The sequence below is a fragment of the Mustela putorius genome, unplaced genomic scaffold (genome assembly GCF_011764305.1).
Source record: "Mustela putorius furo isolate JIRA1106 unplaced genomic scaffold, ASM1176430v1.1 tig00003846_pilon_pilon_pilon, whole genome shotgun sequence".
Classification (NCBI taxonomy): domain Eukaryota; kingdom Metazoa; phylum Chordata; class Mammalia; order Carnivora; family Mustelidae; genus Mustela; species Mustela putorius.
The window spans coordinates 13,761,249-13,787,405 of NW_025421999.1; the positions used below are offsets into that span (position 1 = coordinate 13,761,249).

At 34.4% G+C, this 26,157-nt stretch overlaps 1 protein-coding gene across 2 annotated transcripts in view; it reads right to left on the reverse strand.

The window, feature by feature from the left end:
- Positions 1-13,238: 13,238 nt before the first annotated feature.
- Positions 13,239-26,157, reverse strand: part of ZC2HC1A (zinc finger C2HC-type containing 1A) — a 47,576-nt gene continuing 34,657 nt past the window's right edge. For both annotated transcript variants that reach the window (XM_045063184.1, XM_004762315.3), the window contains 2 exons: positions 22,986-23,093; positions 13,239-15,818 (listed from right to left, as the gene is read on the reverse strand). In XM_045063184.1, coding sequence (XP_044919119.1) covers positions 15,653-15,818; positions 22,986-23,093 — 274 coding nt within the window. In that variant the 3' untranslated portion in view covers positions 13,239-15,652. The remainder of the gene's footprint in view (positions 15,819-22,985; positions 23,094-26,157) is intronic.

Below are 26,157 nucleotides of genomic sequence, written 5' to 3' on the forward strand. Positions count from 1 at the left end.
CTTCAAAGAGCTGGAGCAAATAATCCAAAAATTTGTATGGAATCAGAAGAGACCCCGAATTGCTAAGGAAATGTTGAAAACAAAAATAAAGCTGGGGGCATCACGTTACCTGATTTCAAGCTTTATTACAAAGCTGTGATCACCAAGGCAGCATTGTACTGGTATAAAAACAGACACATAGACCAGTGGAACAGAGTAGAGAGCCCAGATATGGACCCTCAACTCTATGGTCAATTAATCTTCGACAAAACAGGAGAAAATATACAGTGGAAAAAAGACAGTCTCTTCAATAAATGGTGCTGGGAAAACTGGACAGCTATATGTAGAAGAATGAAACTTGACCATTCTCTTACACCATACACAAAGATAAACTCAAAATGGATAAAAGACCTCAACATGAGACAGGAATCCATCAGAATCCTAGAAGAGAACATAGGCAGTAATCTCTTCGATACCAGCCACAGCAACTTCTTTCAAGATTTGTCTCCAAAGGCAAAGGAAACAAAAGCAAAAATAAACTTTTGGGACTTCATCAAAATCAAAAGCTTCTGCACAGCAAAGGAAACAGTCAACAAAACAAAGAGGCAACCCACGGAATGGGAGAAGGTATTTGCAAATGACAGTACAGACAAAAGGTTGATATCCAGGATCTATAATGAACTCCTCAAACTCAACACACACAAAACAGGCAAACATATCAAAAAATGGGCAGAAGATATGAACAGAGACTTCTCCAATCAACATGTGTTGGAGAGGATGTGGAGAAAGGGGAACCCTCTTACACTGTTGATGCGAATGCAAGTTGGTGCAGCCTCTTTGGAAAACAGTGTGGAGATTCCTCAAGAAATTAAAAATAGAACTTCCCTATGACCCTGCAATTGCACTCCTGGGTATTTACCCCAAAGATACAGATGTCGTGAAAAGAAGGACCATCTGTACCCCAATGTTTATAGCTGCAATGGCCATGGTCACCAAACTGTGGAAAGAACCAAGATGCCCTTCAATGGACGAATGGATAAGGAAGATGTGGTCCATATACACTATGGAGTATTATGCCTCCATCAGAAAGGATAAATACCCAACTTTTGTAGCAACATGGATGGGACTGGAAGAGATTATGCTGAGTGAAATAAGTCAAGCAGAGAGAGTCAATTATCATATGTTATGCTCCACTTATTTGTGGAGCATAACAAATATCATGGAGGACAAGGGGTGTTAGAGAGAAGGGAGTTGGGGGAAATTGGAAGGGGAGGTGAATCATGAGAGACTATGGACTCTGAAAAACTATCTGAGGGGTTTGAAGTGGCAGGGGTGTGGGAGGTTGGGGTACCAGGTGGGTATTATAGAGGGCACGGATTGCATGGAGCACTGGGTGTGGTGAAAAAATAATGAATACTGTTTTTCTGAAAATAAATAAATTTAAAACAAACAAACAAACAAATAAATAAATAAAAGAAAGTTGTATGGAGTTCACGGGTTGCTCCATTCACAAGGCTTTGAATCAAGTATGTTTTCTGTTTGATTTTTGTATTAACTCCAGAAAAGGGAGCTGACGAATATTTTTTGGAGCAGACGATTCCTCACCAAACCCTGTCTTCAGAGGGACTTTTCCAAGTAACTGTGCTTCCTCTACCATAAAACATGGTCAGCTGTGTGATTCACCTCCACCCTGATGAACTAGCACTGTTGGTAAACCATTAGCTATAGAAATGAGGGAACTTCACATTTCTAAAGGTAAACTCTTAAAACTGTCCTTGAAAGTGTTTCCTTAAAGGCAGTCTAAAACATCCCTAACAAGTGTTGAAAAAACATTCTGAGATTATGGTAAAATAAGGAACAATATTTTTAAATGCTTGCTGAAGGTTATCAAAATTGTCTTCCTTGATTTTCATTTGTTTATGATAGATCTGAATTTTAGAGAAAATTTATGCTCAAAACAGCATTCAGCATACCTGGTTGTGTCAAATACTTGAGGGAAAAAATAGCCATGCATTCGTGTTTGTATTTGCTTTCTTTGTTTCGTACCTACTAGGCAAGGTAAGTAGACACAGGCAGGCTAATTAATAATGAACTTGGATATTATAGTTTTATTATTTCTACTCCCCAATTAAAGACTTGTTTTATTTCAGTGAATGTTTTCTTTCACATATGTATGTGGAGGCTTTAAATCAGCATTTTCTAAAGTTTGTTCCAAGAAACCCTAATCCTCAACAACGCTACAAAAAAATAAGCCAATGAGACAAAGAGGATAAAGCAAAAAGTGGGGGCAGGAGGAGAAGAAATGAAAAAAGGAAAAAGAAAAAGAGGGAGTATTCCATGTTCTCAGGTCAGATAAATTTCTTTTGGAGAGTCATAGTTTATACAAGTATATTATTAAAGGCTGTGTCAGCTCATACAGTGTGTGTTTTTTTTTTTTAAGTTTTAACACTAACACAACATTTTCAAAATTTGACTAGAGAATGCTAGTTTTATGTAAAAACCATTACCTAAATGTACTTCAGGGAATATTGAATTATACAAAGGGACTCAGTTAAGGGTCTTTTAAAATAGGCTTTCAAGGAATCTGTTGAAGGAAATACTCCTTTCAGGATAAAATAGTTCTATTAAAACTAGAAAAGTTTCTTTGTCTTACTTCATACTTCCATTGATAGCCAGCTTATAAAGGATATTTCATCAAATCTACTGAAAACACTTCTCCAGAATCTCTAAGTCAGATAATCTTTATGGTACTCTGTCCATGCAATCGTCATGTCTTTAGTTATTATGTTCTTACTGCTTAGAAAGTTCTTCCAAATTCTTTCCAGATCCTGCTCAAACTTCAAGGGCATCTCAGTTTCTTTCTCCTCAATTTCTGTGGCTTCCATGATAATTCTGTATAATGTTACTATTTCTTCCTTTAGTTTCCTAGCACTTAATTATCTGTATCATGCATTATTATCTGATCAGATTCATCTTAATATTTTATCTTAAATATAACTATTATTTACATAATTCTATTTATGTTTTCTCCTGAAAGAGTGTATGATCTTTTGTGTTCCCTCCAGCTCTTAATGGGAAAATCCAGATATATCATGGTTAATAAGTAAAGACAAATTGCATTAAACCAGCGTATTAATATCAAAAATTACATTAGAATAATAATAGACTAGAATAATAGAATAATAGAATCTGTAGAAGTATTATAGGACAAGAGAAATAAAATAGGTAGGTACATTGATAATCAATTCCAACAGTTTTTAAAATCTCCATATTAAAATATATGTATGCACCTAGATTCATGAATTATTTAGTATTTGAGAAAGATGCAAAATAGTTACTTTGGTTTGGGAATAACCTGGGATTTACTTTCGCTTGCTTGTTTTACATCCTCTCCATACAAAATGGTAAGAAAGAAGTGCATTCTTTCTGTATAGGAAAAACTTTCCAAGTGAGGGAGGTTAGATACACTTTAGGACCTTATTCTCAAAGTGAATCAGTTTTTTTAAGTGGAGCTTGAACTCACGACCCTGAGCTCAAGACCTGAGCCAAGATGAAGAGTTAGATACCCAATCAACTGAGCCACCCAGGTGCCCCACCAAAGTGAATCAATTTTCTATCTATATTTTACATGATGAAAATTAAGAGAAGTGGCAACATTTACAATTCAGGATTTACTGCTCTTGCTTGCTGATGTATTTCTTTGCCTTAAGACCTAGTCTAAGGCTTTCTTCCTTTCTGAAACCTTCCCTCACTTACCAGGTAGAGTTGAGGATTCTTTCATTTGTGCCTTCATTGCTGATCTCAGTAAGTAACTCAATAACCTACCAGGTGCTACCATGTGAGAGATGGATGTGAGTTTGCTAATTTCTACCTTTGAAGCTTATCACAATTTTTTTTAGAGATTACTTACAGATTACTTAAATATTTGAAATAATTTCAGATATCTGGAAGACCTGCAAAGATAGTACAGAGTGGTCTTGTATACCCTTTACAAGTTTCCGCTAAGGCTGACATCTTACATAACCATGGTACATTTATCCAAACCAAGAAATTAGTTCTCCTTGTTGTGGGGGTGGGGGGCTATTCATTGTGGAATGTGGTCTGTACCCACTAAATGCCAGCACCATCCTCCCCCAAGTAGTGATAATCAAAAATGTCTGCAGACATTGCCAAAGTGTCTCGGGAAAAAAGTTGAAACCAATGTTCTAGAAGTTTCATAATTTTACATGTTGCAGTTTAGGTCCATGACTCATTTAGGGTTATTTTTTAATATAAGGTGTGTATCACAGTTGCTTTTTTTTTTTTTTTTTTTTTGGCATATGGACATTTAGTTCTTCTAGTACCATTTGTTAAAAAGACTCTATGCAGTTGGCCTTTGAACAACATGGCCTACTGCTACGGAAAGCCTTACCAGTAACAGTTAGATTAACATATATTGTGTATGTTATATGTATTATATCCTGTAATCTTTTTTAATTTTTTAATATAGCTCTTCATATACCCTGTAATCTTCTAATAAAATGAGAGAAAAGAAAATGTTAAGAAAATCATAAGGGAAATACATTTATAATATTTATAAATAAAATAATCCATGTATAAGTGCACACATGCAATTCAAACCTGTGGTGTTCAAGGGTCAACTGTACTTTGTCAATTGAATTGTCTTTGCCCCTTTGTAACTCAATTTGTCATATTTGTCTGAACCTAAGGATGCTCTGTTCTGTTCCAATGATCCGTATCTACCTTTTCTCCAAATACCACATTGACTTGTTTACTATAGCTTTACATCTAGGAATTGGGTAGAATAAATCTTCAGAATTTTTTCCAGAACTGTTTTGGCTGTTGTAGTTCTTTTGATTTTCCATATACATTTTAAATTCAGCCTGTAATACCAAAAAAAGCTTGCTGAAATTTTGACTCAGTTTGCATTGAGCCTATAGATTAAATTGCAGAGAACTGACATCTTCACCATGTTTATTCTTTGCATTAATAACACTATATTTTCTATTTAAATCTTTTGAATTCTTTCATCAGTGTTTGAGTTTTCAGCATACATAAATTTTGTTAGCTTTATGTATAACTATTTACGTGTGTGTGTGTGTGTGTGTGTGTGTGTGTCCATGCCCACATGCTACTGTAAATGGTATTTAAAGCTCAAATTCTGCTATTCATCACTGGCAGATAAGAAAGATTTATTTTTTTATATTTTCCTTGTATCCTAAGATCTTCTTAAACCTAAACTTATCAGTTCTAGTTATATATATATATATATATATATATATATATATATATATATATACACACACACATACACATATATCTCAAGGGATATATATTCCTTGAGATTTTCTACATAGACTGTCATGTCATCTGCAAGAGAAGTCATGTCTTTCCCTGAATGCAGAACTTAAACTCTCATTTTTTTAAGTTCTTAATTTACTTTCAGCATAGCCCCACCAGCAGAAATTTTGTTAAGCATTACTTTCTAATGTTTGTATTATGAAAGTAACAGGCATAATGAATTAGCCTTTTAAAACTATCCAACACTCCAACTTCACTAAATTTTGGCTATATATTTCCCAGGGCTTTATCTCTCCACTGCCATTGAGAATATATGCCCTAAATTAATACTAATAGTTATTGATACATTTCTACATAAAACACTTTCATTTCAATTTTCAGATTTGCTCATTTGAAGTTATTAGAAATATAAACAAATCCTTGTTTTCTAGTCAATCATTCTCTGTGATGTCCATTGTTCATGTAAGGAGTTCTCCAACATCCAAGATTTCTTCTAAGTGGCTCTGTTCTTTGGCATGTGAACTCATACCTCTATCCCAGCTAATGAGAAGGGAGTAAAGGGAATCAGCCCTAAGTACAACTAATTGATAGACTGACTAATGAATGATCTGTGATGTAGGTCATGTAGCCTGAAAAGATGAAGTAATTCAGGTGCTCTGTGTCAGAAACTTGAACCACAATTCTAAATAAATTTGGCCAAAATGAGTATGAGTAAGAGAAAGTTGTGAGGTTTAATTCAGCTGGATACTGACAAGTTGAATGAATAGGAGAGCAAAAAAGATACACAGCAGTGAGTGAAGAAGACAGACAAGAGAGAATGTACAAATGAGCTCTGAGAAGAATACAGGCTGGCAGGTAAACCAATTAATTATTGGAGCTGCCTCAGCACCTAATGGCCTTCCATTTTTAATTCACATGCATCTTATATTAAACCTCTTTCTCAATGTAATTTAGAATATCTGTCCCTTACTTTTGAAGGTTCTAGCCAGTTTATTCTACAATGATGAATAAGGAAATAAGAATGAAAGACAAGTTTATGAATATTAGGTACGAAACTCAGAAAGTAGAATTAATCACTAACCTCTGCCTCCCTAAATGAGACAGAGTAATTGTCAATAAAAAAAAAAATGAGGGTTTTACTGCTAATGCGTGGAAGATTAGGGAATGGGATGGCAATCTGGAGAAATGGGGATACCTTTCCTTTTGTTACACTCAGGTGGGGTTGAAAAGTCTCAGTTTGTTTCAATCTAAATTATACATAATCAAATATCAATCTACACTCTAGTATGTGACATTTTTCTGAGCGCTGTGTTTAGAGTACTTAATTTGATCAATATACACAGACACTTTGGGGTGAAATGGCAACAGCTATTTCCTCTTGCCTTTTATTTCACACTAATTTAGAGGCCAAAGAACATATACAGATTGTATGTTGAAGCCAGATCATGTCATTCCCTGATTCCTATCTGACTGAGTAAAATCATTTTAGTGGCCTCCAAAGCAAACACAGTCTGGCTGCTGCATTACCTGACTTAATTTTCTAATCTCTTCCTTGCTCAAACCATTCTAGAGGTAGGTACTGCGCTCCCACCTCAGAGCCTTTGCCCTTTTCACCCTCTGCATAAAATACCCTTTACTCTCTTTTCCACCCATCTGCTTCAACCATACTGAATATTCTTTTTAACAGAAAACACCGAACATTAGGGGGAACAATCCAATAAGCAGTGCACTATACAACAGAGATGAACATTCATGCCTCATTCCTCTTTCAGGTCTGTGCTCAAATACCACTTTCTTGATGAAATCATCCCTGAAGTACCGTATTTAAAATTGCAACCCACTTCCACTCTCCTACGGTCTCTAACCACCTCTTCCCCACTTTATTTTACTCGATAGCTATTGTCACATTCTAATAATAAATGTTTACTAATTTATCTAGTATGTTTTCGTATTCCTCCACTAGAATGTGAACTTTAAAGGGACGCAGATTTTCAACTGCCTCATTCACTGCATGTAGAACAGTGCCTGGCACATCATAGGAATTAAAAAATTTGATGAACATGAACATACACATATATCCAAAATTATTACTACTACTAAATATTGTTGCCATTTTACTGATAGCCTGTTAAGTGTCAAGCATCGCACAGAGATTTTAGGCACATTTCTGATAATCCTCAAAGTAGCCCTGCTCAATAGGTGTAATTATGATTATAGCATATTTCTTAAAATTCGGTTTGCGCCATGAGAGACTCTTGACTCCAGGAAACAAACTGAGTGCTGTGGAAAGGGAGGTGGGGGGGTGGATGGGGCAACTGGGGGATGGGCATTAAGGAGGGCACGTGATGTGATGAGGACTGGGTGTTATAGCAACTAATGAATTGTTGACCACTACATCAAAAACTAATGGTATACTATATGTTGGCTAACTGAATTTAAATAAAAATAAATAAATAAAATGGTTTCTATCTTCCTGAAAAAAAAAAAAATTCAGTTTGTGATTATTTGCTACCATAACTGGGATAAGGAAAGGCATCTTGATTCAATATGTTCAAGATTCCCTCCTGTAGAATATGATTGTAAGCAGTTTTCCCATTACCATGGCCATTATAAAAGGGAAGCATGAGGTCAGGTCAAATTTTACCACTGGAGAATTTTTAAGTATAAATAACAAATCTCAGTCCAGTTAGTTTAAGCAAAAAAATATCTATCAAAATTTGTTGAGCAATTCACAGAATCTCTAGGAGAGCCAGATAATCAATGCTGGCGGCTCTATAACTGGAAACAAGACCCAATTTAGACTGACAGGCTGCTCCAGAGGAGGAAAGTCAGACCAAGTGCTACCACAGGGCACAAAGCACACCTGGACTCTGCCACTGCCACCTTTGAAGCTCATGCCTCTCCAGCAAACTTCGCCAACCCTCCAACCCCCCACTCCTCCCTCTGCCCCCTCCTCCCCAACAACAGATGCTGCTGCTTCTATGGCTGCTTCTTCACTTTGCTTGTTTTAGAATCCAAGTCTGTTCAGTCGTCAGGTGACAGGACTACTCCCCATCTGCAAGAAAGGATGGAAAACTAAACTCTGGTTATGATCTTCTTGAGGCAGTGGGATTCAAAATCAAAAACTCACCACACACAGAGGAGAATTTCCAAAAGATGCTAACCACAAATGTTTAACAAATGCCCATTCGACAGTAACAAAATTTAGATTTAAAATAGATCAAAATCGCTCACTACTAGGTAGGACTTGGGACAGGTTTTAATTCCTAGTATTGTTTGATGTTTTCTACGTAAACTATAGTAAAGTATTTAAGGCCATGAATAACTGCCCCTCCTCTTCATACAGGTTTTCTGGTAATGGCATCAGTGAGATAGAACCGTTCTATGGAAACAAGAGGGAGAACGACGCCAGTGTTGACCAAGGGGAGACCATGTGAACATAGTGCCTCACCGAGGATAAAGAGCTGGTCTAGCGTACATGCTGCTCATCCAAATGGAGTTTGGATTTTATCTGTAGTGAGACATGCTAAAAAAACCAAGCCTATTGTTTTAAATTTTCAAATTAATAGTTAATTGGATAGTATGTTTTCCAAAGAGAATCACCCTTGAGGAATTAAGGTTTAAAATAAAAAATTTCAGAGGTTTCTTGTGGGGCTCATATGCGTTTTCCCCAGAAGGAACAGAAGTTTGGAAATATTAGCAAAAATTTTTAAAACTTACTGATTCTAAAATTATTTTCCTCGACTAAAATAACTACAAGAAAATAAGAAGATAACGTTAAACATTTTTAAAGTTTAAAAGATAAGGATAATAGGTAAATATGTGAAAACAGATGGAAATATTTCAGATATACATATGTATCCCCCTCCAACTCAACAATAAAATGGTCTTATTTCTATGTTTTGGAAGTAAAAATTTACTTGCATACCATGGACTCTTCAAATCATATATGTAATAAGCAATTAGGAAGGGGGAAGGACCTATATTAGAATATCCTTTGCATGAAATTCAGGAAAAATAATCTCATTAAAATTATACCTAGCTACAAAGTAACTGAAGATGAGTTAGTGATTTTAAACAAACTACTACTACTACTACTACATGCAAGTGATTTTGGAAACATAACCCTCACTTTCTTAAAGATTATTATATATTCATTTAAAAATTGATAGTGTAAAAATATAAAGAAAATATAAAATAAAATATCCTTCTAGTAGAAAAAATATAATATACTGAGGAATATATTTCGAGACTTTATCTGTGCCATTCTTTACATATGTATTAGACTAGTTGTCTTAGTGATAAAACAGAACCTTGTTATACCATTAAAAATTATTTAAAAGCACTTTAGTTATTAACTTACTAAATGTTTTTGTGATTTCAATGGGCCTTTTATGCACCTGGGTGGCTCAGTGGGTTGGGCCTCTGCCTTTGGCTCAGGTCATGATCTCAGGGTCCTGGGATCTAGCCCCGCATCGGGGTCTCTGCTTAGCAGGGAGTCTGCTTCCTCCTCTCTCTGTCTGCCTCTCAGCCTACTTGTAATTTCTCTCTCAGTCAAATAAATAAATAAAAACTTTTAAAATAAGCAGTCTAGTCATTAACTTACTAAATGAAATTTTGTGATTTAAAATAGATTATTTTTTATTTACATATGGTGACACACAATATTCCATTAGTTTTAGGTTTACAACATAGTGATTCAACTTCTCTATCCATTATGCTATGTTCACTGCAAGTGTAGCTACCGTCTGTTACCGTGCAACACAACATCACTGACTATATTCCATATGCTGTACCTTATATTCCCATGACTTACTCATTTCCTAACTGGAGGCCTAAATCTCCCACTCCCCTTTCCCCATTTTGCCCATCCCCCTACTCCCCTTCCCTCTGGCAACTATCAGTGTGTTCTCTGTGTTTATAGGTCAGCCAAATGGTTTCATTTTTATCACAACAAATAACAGTCCTATTAAACATGGTCTGCATAAGTATTTTTCTGTATTTCAGATTACTTTCTCAAGAAACGGTATGTACCTTGGAAACAAAATTACTAAGTTATGAGGCATGACTATTTTAAAGGCTTTTAAAATAAAATTAGTCAACTTTTCATAAAGTATTATCAATTTTTATTTCCACCATTAGTGGATAAGGTGCACTATGACAGTTTTCAGTTTTAATATAATTTAAGATTGTTGATTTGCTGAATGAAAATCAGCATTTCATTGTTAAGCATATGCACCACTACTCAGAACTACTGGCAATCTCCAACCTTATCCGTACAAATTCAAAATAGGTGTAAAACAAGTATTTGAGCAGAGATAAAAAGGACAAGGAGAGTGGAGAGTTATATGAAGTGAGATGAACAGGTGGAGTTAGTAATTTTTACTCAGCATCATTTTTCCTCAATCCTCAGGACAGTCCCAGGTAGTTTGCACTTTACATTCCAACGGACCCCATTGCACACACACCCTTTCTACTACCCTTGCCTTTTCCCCAGCAAGGTGCAGAAAGCACAGCTCTCACTCCCATTCTCCCAGGCTTCCTCCTAAGCACTGGGACAGGGACGAAAAGAAAAAAAGCAGGAAAAAAAAAAAGCAGCTGTATAACGTGTGATAAGAAGATCTACCTTCAACATTTCAGCGGTATTTTGTTGGTACTTTATAACAAAATTTCATGAAAATGAATCCTCCTTTTTGTCCTAAGTTGTAATTGTCTGTGTATATATCAGCTTCTCCCAATAAGTTACATCAACTTCACAGCAAGGACTTAATCACATCTTATTTATTGCTCTCGATCCCTAACATATCAGAGAATAAAGAACACGTAAAGTCTTTTTAATATTTTAAGTATAAAGTTTTAAAGTGTCAAGTAAGTATAAGTTAAAGTTCTAGTTTTGTGTATCTCATATTAGTTGGTCTAACAACTTACTTATTTAAATAGATGTCACTCTCAATCTTTTCATTTGCAACAACATGCACGAAGTACAATGATCAGCAAAAGAAGTCAGTCAGAGAAAGACGAGTACCATAGGATTTCACTTGTATGGGGAATTTAAGAAATTAAACAAAAGAACAAAGGGGAAGAAAGAGAAAGAGAGAGAGACAAATCAAGAAACAGACTCTTAACTATAAAGAACTGACAGTTTTTATAGGGAAGGTGTGAGGGATGGGGGATGGATGAAACAAGTGATGGGGATTAAGGAGTGCGCTTGTGATGAGCACTGGGTGATGTATATAAGTATTGGATCCCTCCCTATATTGTACACCTGAAACTAATATAACATTATATGTTAACTAAATGGAATTAAAATAAAATAATAAAAAAATAATAAGTAGATGTCACTCTCCTATATTTGATATCATTAAGTTGGGTTAAATGATTGAAAAAATTATCTTAAAAGGAAATGTGCAACTAAGATGAAATACTAAAGTAATAGTACAAGGAGTATCTGGTAATATTTGAGTAATATGTTTGAGATGCACAAATTGGCTAACAAAATATTGTGAGGGGAAATATTAAACATTTCTATTAATTACTACCACCCTGGTACTCAAAATGAGCTAAGGGTTTGTTTTTTTTTTTTAAGATCTTTGTTATTTACTTGACACAGAGAAAGAGACAGCAAGAGAGGGAACACAAGCAGGGGGAGTGGGAGAGGGAAAAACAGGCTTCCGGATGAGCAGGGAGCCTGATGCAGGGCTTAATCCCAGGACCCTGGTATCATGACCTGAGCCGAAAGCAGACGCCTAACTACTGAACCACCCAGGAACCCCTAGACTAAGATTCTTAAAAATCAACATATGAGGGGCGCCTGGGTGGCTCAGTGGGTTAAAGCCTCTGCCTTCAGCTCAGGTCATGATCTCAGGATCCTGGGATAGACCCCCACATTGGGCTCTCTGCTCCGCAGGGAGCCTGCTTCCCTTCTCTCTCTGCCTGCCTCTCTGCCTACTTGTGATCTCTCTCTCTGTTCAAATAAATCAATAAAATCTTTTTTTAAAAAAATCAACATATGAATTACTAAAATCACAACAAAATAAAAACTGTCTTTTATAAATCTCTGTAACATCATGGTATCATTCTCATACCTATATTGCTGAGAGGCCTTTAAAATAAGAATTGGAAGCTGGCAATATTAAATTATCTAAAAGCACCCTCTAGTGGCAAAAAGCAGTTCACATATAAACCAGGCAATATTATCTATGAGTATTCTGACAGTAGTAATCTCAAAAATTTCTAAAGGAAAGTGTGGCTATCCTTAAATCAGTTTTAATGATTTTTCCACTGCTCTATTCAATAATATAGTCAGGAAAAGTTAACCTACCTTAGTACTAAAAATACATCCAGTATATAAAATACATATATACCTGCAACGCAAATAAAGAAACAAGATTTCTTTGTAATTAAGTACCTCTTCTATTATTTTTCATTCCCTGAGCTTCTATTCATGGTAAAAGTATTCGCCTCTAGCCCAGGGAAGATTGAATACAAACCAAACATGTCTAATTTGATTGTATTTTTACTAGAGACAACTACTGTTTAAAATTTTAAATATGATCATCTAAATCACTAAGTATTGATCACAAACCAGTACTGTTTGCCATTAAACTGTGTATTACCTGACTAGAAATATCCACAATGTTTCCTATTAACCTTGACTTCACTAATGTTTTTAACTGCTATATTTTACTAGAATAAAGAAAATTTTTGTCTTAGAAATCTTGTAATGAAACATTATTTGTAATACTTAGATGCCATAAAACACTTCAATTCTACAAAATAATAGCAATTTCTTCAAAAGCTGATGGCACAAAAAACCTGCCAATGAAAAGCTACTATCTCATTAAAAGAATCTGAATTTTGACTTAGAATATTTTCTTCAGATTTCAGTGTACTCTTATCTTTCTACTACCTATGTCTGGTTAAAAGCTAAGACGTCAATAAAGACCAACTGAAAATTGTTTTTTTTTTGCTTTCTGTCTTTATTGAATTGGTTCAAAAATGAAGACAGTATTTGTAATAAAAAACAGAGTGGACAAGAGACAACAGCAACCATAATAATCTTATTTTTCAAGCTAATGACTTTCAGAATAATATATAAGCAATTTTTACATTTTTAATTTAAGCTTACAATCATTTTTTTTAATTCTACCACACTGCAAATACTTGTGAAAATAAATAAAAAAGTAAATGATGCATAGATCTAGGAAATTTCTTATAAACTGAACTACTGTACAACAAATCAATGTGAGAATAATATATGTAAGTAATACAAAAATGCATTTAAATACACTGTCACAACATGTTTCATAATTCATAAGTGTACTTCAACTACTTACTGTTTATAATAATCTCTGGGTTCTAGAATTGGATGATTTTTTACCAACTCATTTTCCATGTAGTACATTATAACATTTACTGGCTACTGCAAAATTCTGTGAGAAACAAACATGTGCCACTTTGAGCTCATTTACCTACTCCTTCCTTGGGTAAAAATTATATGGTCTTAAAAAAAAACAAAAACAAACTTGGAAAATGAAAAATAATGCTTAGTTCCAGGGAAAACAAAGTTGAAAGTTCTTTGTATGATTTATAACAGGACAGAATAACATATATCATTGAAATGAAAATCTAATTTATGTACATTATTCTCCTAAATTAATTAAAGTTTAATCTAGTTAATGGACTCTTTTTTTTAGACCAATGACTAAATAAAGATAATCAGTTTAAAAAAGTTAATGAAAAGTCAGGAAAGAAACTATAAGATACATAAAATGACAATTCCTATTACCTCAAAGTTTACATCCCTTGCCTGAATGGAAAACAACAATAACAACAACAACCAAAACCAAAAACACTAATGAATACAATTATAAAGTATAAGCATAAATAAATTTCAGAGAAAATTAAAAGCCACAAATTTCTACATGAACCCTTACACAGTTGATCATAATAATAAATGAGAAATTAGAAATGGCCTATAGAAGATTTGCTTACACCTTTATAAGATCAAAGCTGTTTTCTCTCCATTCAACAGAAATTACTAAGGAATTATTGCCTGGGCTGCACAGGCAATCAAAGAATCTACTACTAAATACTGTCACATTGAAAGTGATAACAATTAAAAGCTGTACTTTAGCCAAAGTTAAAGTATAATTAAGTTTTTGTGAATGTTTATTACATAAGTCAGCTGTGCATTAAAGCAGTACATTTTCAGTTTTTGTTTTTTTTTTACTGTGATGTGAATGGTATTTCAATATTAAACACTAAACAGAAAATATAAGTAGGAAAAATTAGACCCTAGCCAACTCATCACTACATCTAACTATACTTCAAGGGAAATCAAAAAATAATACTTTTTACCTGCATGCCCTGCAGTAATGATTAATTATCCAAATTATTTATTAGGGTCAGGTGGTTTGCTTTGAAATCCATTAAAATAATTTCTTCTAAATTCAGACACAGAAATGAACATGTAGAATTTTGCAAGGAATCTTGTGCCTCTTACATTAAATAATTATTTTCAAACTTTGCAAAAATAAGGAAGCAGTAAACTAAAACTCCTCAGACATGAGGTAGTGAAAAAGAAAAAAGTGAAATATGGAGACACAATAGAAATAGAAAGAATATACATTCAACTAACACACAGAGGTAAAAAAAAGTCATTAAGTTATAACTAGAATAAAATACATTTATATTTTTTAGTCTGTCTCTGAAAAGGAAATTGCATAATTACATTTTAAAGAATAAATAAAGATCTCTAAATTATATAATTAATGATATATCGAGTAAAGGACAACATAGACCTGTAGAGGTTGAATTCCTCTCTTTTAAAAATATTTATAAAATTAACTGTAAAACAGCTCTACAGGAAAATGACCTTACATAACTAACTGCAACTGAAAATACTCTCTTCGTTTGCAAAATTCCAAGCATCCAATCTTATATTACGTGAAAATAGGCACCAATAATAAAAATGTTTGTTCTGACTTTTCCTCAAAGTAACTATCATCCTAAAGCTTGAAGGGCTGAGCACTAGCATTTGATTTTGTGAAGGTATGCTTAATGTGCTTCAACAACTGTTAACAGAAAAGTAATACCTAAGTTAATGATTCCACTTGAAATTATTCTCTGACAGATGAGTGACTATTTCCTTGAATGGCACAGTTTGGGGGATCAGGTATTTATTATATACAGTATATGTACACATTCATATATATATACACACACATTTCACAGCCAAAGAATTATGCTCCAAAAATTGCTGAGAAAAGTATTTTGAATAATTTTAGCATAAAATCACTAAAGGAAGTGCTCTAGCTGCCCAAGCAGCAACAGTCGTAAAATTCTGGACTTAGCTTTTTTGGGGCTCTATTCACAGAACCATTCTTCGAATGCCACATTCACAGCAAAACTTTGCCCATTCTACAGGGTATTTAGTCCCACACTCATGGCAGAATTTTGGTAAGTGTCCTGTTGAATTTCCTTCCATGACTTTACTGTTTCCGCCATTAAGTGAAGATACATAGTCTCCATCTGGCCTGAAGGAGCACAGGAAGAAAAGTGGAAACACAAGTTCTTGTCAGCAGTTTTCATAACCCTTAGGAAACAGTACTTAACACTAAGTATAAGTACAAGCTTGCTTAGTTTTAATATTTTTTCTAGTTCAAATTTTAAAACCCCTTTTAGTTAATAATGAAATACTAAATATTTTCTTTAGCATTATATTTGTCCCTGCTTATGAGAATTTTTCATGAGCAAATACCACCACACTTTCCATCTGTTCAATGTATTAGGCATATACTACAATGGGAATAGAATGGAAATTTATACTGTCCCTTTTGTAAAACTATCACTAAAAAGAAAACTGGAACCTTGCCCTGAGGAAAGACGGACATCTTTCTTCCAAATATATAATTTAATAAATATGTATATATTATTACATCTATTATAAAACTATATATATATATATAAAACTTCTCCCAATGTGTGATGTTATTTTCACTGTATCCATGGAGTCTTTTCACTTGAATTCTCATCATTACTCAGGTTGAATCTTGTTAGGTCCTTTGGTCTAATTTGGTTATACACACTCAAATTCTTTCATCCTTCATCCCCTGTACTGCAATCCTCATGGCTCTGGACACTCACTGCCACTCTAAACTGTGTCCCCTTTTGCTTTATTGTTTTCCACCCAACATGCAATATATGTCATTTTTGTTACATCTTGTCTTCTCCATAAGACTGTGAGTACCCCAAGTGCAGGGATCTTTATCTATTTTGTTACTGCTCTAAGTCTAGGATCAAGAGAAGTACCTGACATAAACTCATCTCTCAGTAAATACTTTTATTGAGTAAATGAATGAATGAGTAATATGTAAAGAAGATAAATAAAGTAAAATATTTGGTCCTTTTAAAATGATAAAGTAAACTTTCAAGATTGATCAATAAAAAAGGAATAAACAATACTCAGAATGAAAGGATAGAACTACAGATATAGATAGCAGAAATATAAAATTATAAGAACAATTCTATGCTAGTAATTTAAAACTGAGATGAAGTGAAAACTTTTGTAGAAAAATATCTTATGAAAATTGATTTCAAACCAACTATAACACTAAATAGACAGAATCATTAAAGTGACTGAATCAGTAATTAACATACCTCTCATCAGTTAATCAGTAATTAACATACCTCATCAGTGAGCATGTGCAGGCGTGTGTGCACGTGCACGCGTGCGTGCGCGCGCACACACACACACACACACACACACAGTGGACTCATAGTAATTTTACGTGGCAAGTTCTAGGGGCACCTGAGTGGCTCAGGCTGTTAAATGTCTGCCTTCAGCTCAGGTTATGATCCCAGGACCCTGGAATAGAGCCCTGTTCAGCAGGGAGTCTGCTTCTCCCTCACCTTCTGCCCCTCTCCCCCACTCATGCCTTCTCTCTCTCTCACACTCTATTAAATAAATAAATAAAATACTAAGAAAAAATCATGGTAAGTTTCCTACTAAGCTTTTCCAGCAGAGGGGGTTGAAAAACAACATTCCGCAATTTCTTTTCGAAGGTCAGTAAAACTATTATATTCAGACTAAGAGAATATAAAATTATAATCAACAACTATTAACTTGGAAATGCATGTAAATCTCCAAGAATTTTAGCAAGCACAATCTACAAACATATGCAATTCAAGACACTTCAGATTTATTCCAGAAAATAATACTGATTTAACATTAGGAAGTCTATTAATATAATTTATCACATAAACAGATTCAGGGATTTAAAAATATTGATTTTACATATATATATACATATATATATTATATCCAATAACATTCACCACCTATTTTTTATTTTAAAAAAACATTTAGAAAATCAGGAATAAAAAGGAATGTCACTGATAAAATGTAGATTATAGAATCCTTTATCAGTCCTCATGTTCAATGGTGACATTTAAGAAGCATTTTCTTTAAAAAGCAGAAATGTCACAAGAATATCAGTTATAATCGTTTCTATTTTAATATATATAGTACAACATAAAGAGAACTCTTTTTCTGGTTCTTTGGTCATATCTAACATGGGGATAACTTCCTAGCTTTCTTTAATGAAAACCTTTCAAAAGGTGGAATGCCAGCTGTGTTTCTAGGCAACAGTACTTACACGCAATCCACAGAAATTAGACATCCCTCAAGACAACCTGAAAGCTATGTCTACAGGGCTGTTACAAGAGAAACTGGTTCCCTTTGGGGACACAGAATTTCCAATTAAACTGATCCTACACACATCTGTTAAGATCTTGTTCTCTCATACCTAAGCTGTCACTTGGACAGCCAAAGAAAACCAGCTCCAGGACTTGGGCAAGGGCTCCCAGGAAAGAGTAACACTAGACACTGCCTACTGCATTTCCTATTTCCTATAAAAAATCCTAATGTCATATTTTACCATGTGATTACCTCTAGCCAAGCCTAAGACAACCTCTTAATGGACATTTCAAGAGCCCTGCTTTAGGGGAAGGGGCATGAGGAGACGGGAAGGGAAAGCTGAGTTTCTAAATCTCCACTTTGTGCAAGTCTAAGAAATCACTGTCCTCTCTCCCAAAATGACACTAAAATTCAAGAATTTAAGTAGGCAAGATCAGTCAAAATCTCAAATGTAAGTGCAATGTCAGAGTTAAGTTACCAAGCTGACCTCTGGTTTCCTTTATTTACTTACCTGTGGAAGTTTCCCTTACTTTTCTGAGAGCTAAGCTACACATTTAGAAGGATATTTGCCCCATTTTGTGTAACATTTCTAGGTGTTTTTGGTGGAAGGACTATCCAGAAAATGTAGCCTAACACACTTCCAGAAAAAGAAATCTGTGAAATTTCTTCATCTGTTGTGGTTATAATTATTCTATCTGGGTAGTGTAGTAAGTCAGGTAAGTGAACAAGGTTCAGGGCTTACTATCACATATTAACCATTTAAAAAGAAAGAAATAAAAGAAAACAAAAAAGAATTCAAACTCATTTTTAATGGGATTTTTGCCCCTGCCTGTTGTCACTTCATTTGTCTACCTCTTTAGAAAGATAAGATGAATTTTTTATTTAAGCACATGTATTTATTAAGTTTCCCATTTTATGAGAGATGTTAATCCTACATTCAGCATGGATTCAAAACACAAGGCTCCAGATATACAACAACACAGCAAGCCAGCTTTGGGAGCCCAAGAAACATTAAGTTCACTTCTTTAATATTTAAAATGTATCAAAGCCTTAGGTGAAACAAACACTATTTATGAAAGAATCTATCTGCAAAGGTAGCATTTCACCTATTCCTTTATGGTTCTCATCCTTTGTTATGCATAATCATTACTCTTAAAATTTTAAAAATCCAGGGGCGCCTGGGTGGCTCAGTGGGTTAAGCCTCTGCCTTCAGCTCAGGTCATGATCTCAGGGTTCTGGGATCGAGTCCCACATTGGGCTCTCTGCTTCCTCCTCTCTCTCTCTCTGCTTCCTCCTCTCTCTCTCTGCTTCCTCCTCTCTCTCTCTCTGCTTGCCTCTCTGCCTACTTGTGATCTCTGTCAAATAAATAAAATCTTTAAAAAAAAAATTTTAAAATCCAAACCAAAGAAATCAAAATCTCTCTGGGAAGGACGTGGACATGTTCATTTTTAGAAAGTTCCACAGGTGCTTCTTTCTAAAGGGCAACAACCAAGACTGACAGCTAAAACCCTGAATATTTAAAAATCTATCCCTGGATTAAATCTGAATAATGGATAGCTGTATATGTTTTATACTTATAACGAAAGTAGACAACATATATAGTTACATATAGCACATATATATCACAGCAAATTTTGGTGAATCATAGGATATCATGTTATAGACCTGTATTGAGGGCATCTTAAAAAAACATATTATGAAATGCATTGTCATACTTATAGTAGAGATTTTAATTAAGAAGTTATCCATTGAATGGGGAAGGTGAATTGGTGGAAGGTGGTCAAAAGGTATAAACTTCCAATTAGGAGATAAACCAGGTACAAGGGATGTAATATGCAACACAATGACTACAGCTAATGCTGCTGTGTGATAGGGACATTGCTAAGAGAGTAAATTCTAAAAGTTCTCAATGGAGAAATTTTTTTTTTACCTTTTTCCTTCTTTTTATTATATCTGTATGAGAAGATGGGTGTTACCCAAACTTACTATGGTAATCATTTCATAATATATGTAAATCAAATCATCATGCTGTATGCCTTAAACTTATACATTGATGTATGATAATTACTTCTCAATAAAACCAGAGGAAAAAAAGTTATCTGTTATATTATCCAGTGACTCTTCAAACTCTTACTCTTCACAATGCCATGATACTCCATGTGGAAAACCCTAAAGATTCCACCCCAAAATTTCTAGAACTCATACATAATTCAACAAAGTGGCAGGATATAAAAACAATGGACAGAAATCAGCTGCATTTCTGTACACCAACAATAAGACAGAAGGAAGAGAAATTAAGGAATTGATCCCACTTATAACTGCACCAAAACCCATAAGATCCCTAAGAATAAACCTAACCATGAAAGAAACTGAGAAAGACACAAAGAAATGGAAAAACATTCCATGTTCATGGGTTGGAGAAACAAATATTATTAAGATGTTTAAGCTACCTAGAGAAATTTATACATTCAGTACAACTCCTACCAAAATACCATCAACTTTTTTCATAGAACTGGAACAAATAATCCCCAAATTTGTATGGAACCAGAAAAAACCCCAAATAGCCAGAGGAATGTTGAAAAAGAAAACCAAAGTAGGTGGCATCATAATTCCGGACTTCAAGCTATATTACAAAGCTGTAATCATCGAGACAGTATGGTACTGGCACAAAAACAGACACATAGGTCAATGGAACAGAATAGAGAACCCAGAAATGGACCCTCAACTCTATGGTCAACCAATCTTGGACAAAGCAGGAAAAAAATACCCAATGGAAAAAGGACAGTCTTTTCAACAAATGTTCTTGGGAAAAGTGGACACCCATATGCAGGAGAATTAAACTGGACCATTTCCTTGTACCATACACAAAAGCAGACTCAAAAATGGATGAAAGACTTAAATGTGAGACAGGAATCCATTAAAATCCTAGAGGAAAACACAGGCAGTGACCTCTTTGACCTCAGCTGCAGCAACTTCTTACATCTCCAAAGGCAAGGAAAACAAAGGCAAAATGAACTATTGGGACTTCATGAAGATAAAAAGCTTCTGCACAAAAGAAACAGTCGACAAAACCAAAAGATAGCCAACAGAATGGGAGAAGATATTTTCAAATGTCCTATCAGATAATGGTCTAGTATACAAAATCTATAAAGAACTTACCAAACTCAACACCCAAAAAACAAATAATCCAACCAAGAAATGGGCAGAAGACACAAACAGACATTTCACCAAAGAAGACATACAGATGGCCAACAGACTCATGAAAAAATGCTTACCATCACTCAGTATCAGAGAAATACAAACCAAAACCACAATGATATATCACCTCACACTGGTCAGGATGGCTAAAATTAACAAGTTAGGGAAAAACAGATGTTGGCGAGGATGAGGAGAAAGGGAAACCCTCTCACACTGCTGGTGGGAATGAAAGCTGGTATAACCACTCTGGAAAATATTGTGGAGGTTCCTCAAAAAGTTGAAAATAGAGAAGCTACCCTAGGACCCAGCAATTGCACTACCAGAGATTTACCCCAAAGACACAAAAGTAGTGATCAGAAGAGACACCTACATCCCTATGTTTATAGAAACAATGTTCATGAGAGCCAAACTATGGAAAGAGACCAGATGTCCACAAATGAATGGGTAAAGAAGATGTGGGGTATGTGTGTGTGTATGTGTGTGTGTGTGTGTGTGTGTGTGTGTGTGTGTGTTACAAATTGGAATATTACTCAGCCATCAAAAAATGAAATCTTGCCACTTGCAATGACGTGGATGGAACTGCTAAGTGAAATATGTCAATCAGAGAAAGTCAACTACATAATCTCACTCATGTGGAATTTAAGAACTCATATGTGGAATTTAAGAAACAAAACAAAGGTTTATAGAGGAAGAGAGGGGAAAATAAAACAAGATGAAATCAGACAGGGAGACAAACAATAAGAGACTCTTGAACATAGGAAAAAAAACTGAGGGCTGCTGGAGGGGAGATGGTCAGGGAGATGAATTAACTGGGTGATGGGACAGTAAGGAGGGCACGGGATGTAATGTGTACTGGGTGTTATATAAGACTGATGAATCAATGAACTCTACCTCTGAGACTAATAATATGCTATGTGTTAATTACTTGAAAGTAAATAAAATAAAAATTTAAAAATCATAATAAATTATCCAGTGACTCCATGAGAATTCATAGGCAGATTTTTGAAGTCTCAGAACTAGGTGTACTCTCACAGAGAAATGATTTTTTTTTTTTTTAATACAACATGAATCATGTAACTAACTATTCCTGTACTCTGGCCACTACAAATTTGGATCCAATTTATGGCCAAAACCTAGCCTGTATACAGCATCTCATGACACATATTTTGGGGACTAACGTTATTCCTTCTTTTTCCTTTAGCTCTTAATTCTCATTTTTCCTTTTCATATTTTCAATTTTGTATAATATTTTATCTCACTGTAGGTCATGGATCTCTGTATACTGCCTTAAAACTTTCTATAATAAGGAGATATAGATATATAGATATAACTGGAATGATTTGTTTTATACTTAAAGAGAGCGAATGTCAGATGTACAAATACTGTGACAGATAAGAAAGGGAAGTACATGGATAATCACAAGCTCAGCAGGTAATTTAAGTAAATTTAAATACTGCTGAAAATTATAATGCCAGTCTAAAGGGTCTATTACTCAATTTGCAGAGGTAAAAATAATCATGTTACACTTAAAATTAAGATATAGAACACAAATGAATGCAGTAAAACTGAACAAACTGTTCTCAAGCATTGACAATAATAATACAAGGTCTAGAAAAATATCATTTATGAAAAAAAATCATTTATGCCCAAACTATTTAGTGTACAGCTTAAAGTGAAAATAAATCATACAGCAAAGGAAAAATCAGATTTTCTATTAAAAGCCTGATACATATTTTGTATTTGGTCCTTAGAAGACTACATATATTCATTTTTATTTTAATTAATAGACTCTCAGAACTAAACATACCTGGCTATGTAGCTCTCAGTATATGTTTTTCTTTTGTTTGTAACCACACCTGAGGAAGGATTTTTTGCCAAACTTGGTGGTGTGGAATTCCGAGGTTTGATGTTAGTTCTAGAAGAGAGAAAGAGATGGCATAATGAAAAGGTATTGAATAGCAAGCATTTATTTCTTATATTGCTTATTTACATGATTAATTTTGAAGCTGTAGAAAGGTGAATTCAAAAGAGTAAAACTGAATTATTTTAAATCTGAAAACAACAGTAGTTAAAACAAAGGATAAACCAAAGCATTTTGCATTTACTAACATTAACTTGATTGTAAATAAAATTAATTTAAAAAACCATATATATATATATATATATATATACGTGTGTGTACACACATATGCTTTACATGAAATTTTAAGTCAATAATCCTGACAGGCATTAGGTTTTTAAAAATTTAAATCTATAATTCCTTCAAAATAGAGAGGTATCTTGTTAAATGCCTATGAATAACTGTTAAATAATGTTATATATTATGAGATATGGTTAAATCCAAGAAAAAACCATAGGCTAACCATTTTAATAATTTTCAATTTATGAAAGCCTGTTTTTGGAAATAGCAACTAAAATAAATGGGTTAATATAATTTTCCCTTTTAAGACTTAATCTCGCCAAGTATACAGCCTGGGCTATCTGCTACTAGTAGAGGATTTCTGGTTGGATTATCACTTAATTCCCTTTATGAAATTTCAGGAAACAAAGAAAGCTCAGAGGGTTGAATGATGGTACAATGGTAAAAGTATAGGATTTGAGATTCAGATGAATCTGGATTCAAATCCCAATTGCTACTGACTAATATGGAGGTAGTGGCCAACCTGTATCCAAGTTCCCCTATTTATAAAGTATGACTATCATCACTTACCTTAGAAGAAATTGTGGATACCAACTGCAATTTATACAAACATTTAGAATAGTTGATGATGATGATGATACTGTTATTACTATTATCGATATTGATACTGTTTCTAGTCAACATTGACAAAATGTTGCTTATTACTACATTTGGTACAGATTTCTAATTGCTTTCATATATAAAGTTACTTCCTCCTCATAATAATCCAATGGATTAAGTAGTATTAATAACTCCATTTTAGAAATGAGGCAACTGAGGCAAAGAGTGGTTAAGTAACAACCAAGGTGACATCCAGTATGTTGCTGAACTTGGGGTCATATGGTAAATAAAGAGCTAGTTCCTCTTTAGAGATTTAGTCAAATCTTTTCATTTCAGAGATATGCAATATTGTGTTATAGCAACAAACAGAATACTTTTTAAAACTCCTTTAGATTGTAAGTTCTTCAACTATGGCTGAAATTTTTCCCCTTTATAAAAGCAAAGCTGGAGAGTCTGAAAATTCTACATAGCCACCTCCATAGCCACCTCCAAAATACACGCAGGTTAATAACTACATCTATTTTTTGAATGCCAAATATGATGCCAGGTACTATGAATACTTTACTTGGTTTAATCTTCATAGCAATCTCAGAAGATATTATTCCCGTTTTAAAATTGAAGAAAATCATATTAGAGAAATTATGTAAGCTACAAAGCTATTACAAGGCTACAGTATTTGAACCTGAATTTAGGTGGGTCATATTACAAATCTTATTATATTCAATATGGAATGCTGTCTGTTGTTCAAAGAGAGGCTGCTTTGAATAGTTACTTCAAATTTTTTCTAAACTTTGACTAGAACCATCTTGGTAAATGATTGGGTTACCCTGGCCCTCTTCAAATGCCTGCTGATAGTCTAACCATGACATATACTCTACTCTTAAATAGCCCTCTAGGAAGTTGAACTGCTATAGTACCTTTTCAGGAATTCAATCTCTAAGAAAATCACTGCCAAACAATAGCAATTCCTCCAGTGAGAGTTGTAAGAGAACTAGAAAGGACAAATTTTTTTATTTTTTGGCTCTAGAACAAAGCCTTGTTAGAAATCCTATCACCTTCATTTAATATGTACATGAGATACACAGATAATACAAATACACCTATGGATATAGACACATAACCTCACCATATCTATGAAGTTATTCAAAGAATTAGAAAATAATGCTTAAAAAAAAAAAGAATTAGAAAATAAAAAGTAGGGGGAGAAAAAAAGAAGAGAAAAATTAGAGAAAATAAGATTATCATCAGTAACCATCATTCTTAACTACCTATTATGTACTTTTAGTAACTGTTTCTAAGAGGTGGAATCTGAGCATAGGGAACCATTCTTAAGAGATTGGGAAGAACAGTCTTGATCAGTGCTTAAAACATGTTGACATAATCTCACATGGTCAACACTTTTTTGTTCCTGTCCAGAGTTTGAAAAATGCTACCCTTATTCTGTACCTGCAGTCTGCTTGTTCTAGGTCAAAAAATAACAAAAAGAAGGTTTAATTTTGGAATTATACTTACTCCACCTTATTGTTAATCAGTGTTTCTTTGAAACACATTTCAGAGAGACTAGAGAACAACAACAGTACTAAGAAAAATGGCTCAGGGCACAAATTCTTCCTCGTATGATTTATCATGAACTACTTAAAAATAACACATGGGTGCTGCTAATATTTTAAAGGTTTCTCCCAACTTTATTTTCTATTTAATTAAATTAATCCTTCTTTTCGTATGTGGTAAGACAATGCTGTAGTAGGAGCTGGTTTAAAAGCTAACTAAGAGGGGCACCTGGGTGGCTCAGTGGGTTAAAGCCTCTGCCTTTGGCTGGGGTCATGATCCCAGAGTCCTGTGACTGACCCCACATCGAGCTCTCTGCTCAGCAGGGAGCTTGCTTCCCCCTCTCTCTGCCTGCCTCTCTGCCTACTTGCGATCTGTCAAATAAATAAATAAAATCTTAAAAAAAAAAAAAAGTTAACTAAGTGAACTCTGTTTAATAATATATTTTTCAACTTTAATAAGTAATTTATCTGATTCAAATTTCATCATTTTAAAATGGGAGAGCCAGAGTTGGTATTAGAGCCCCATCTAGAAAACCCTTTAGACTTCTATGGAAGAGTTCCAAGGTGACTGCCCTTGCCACTCACCTCTGTTTTCAGCTTTCTGTGCCAGTACAGAGGAGAGTGTCATATCTTTTTCCCCATTTTATGTGGAATTTGTAGCAATTTAACCAAAAGACTGAAAATCCCTA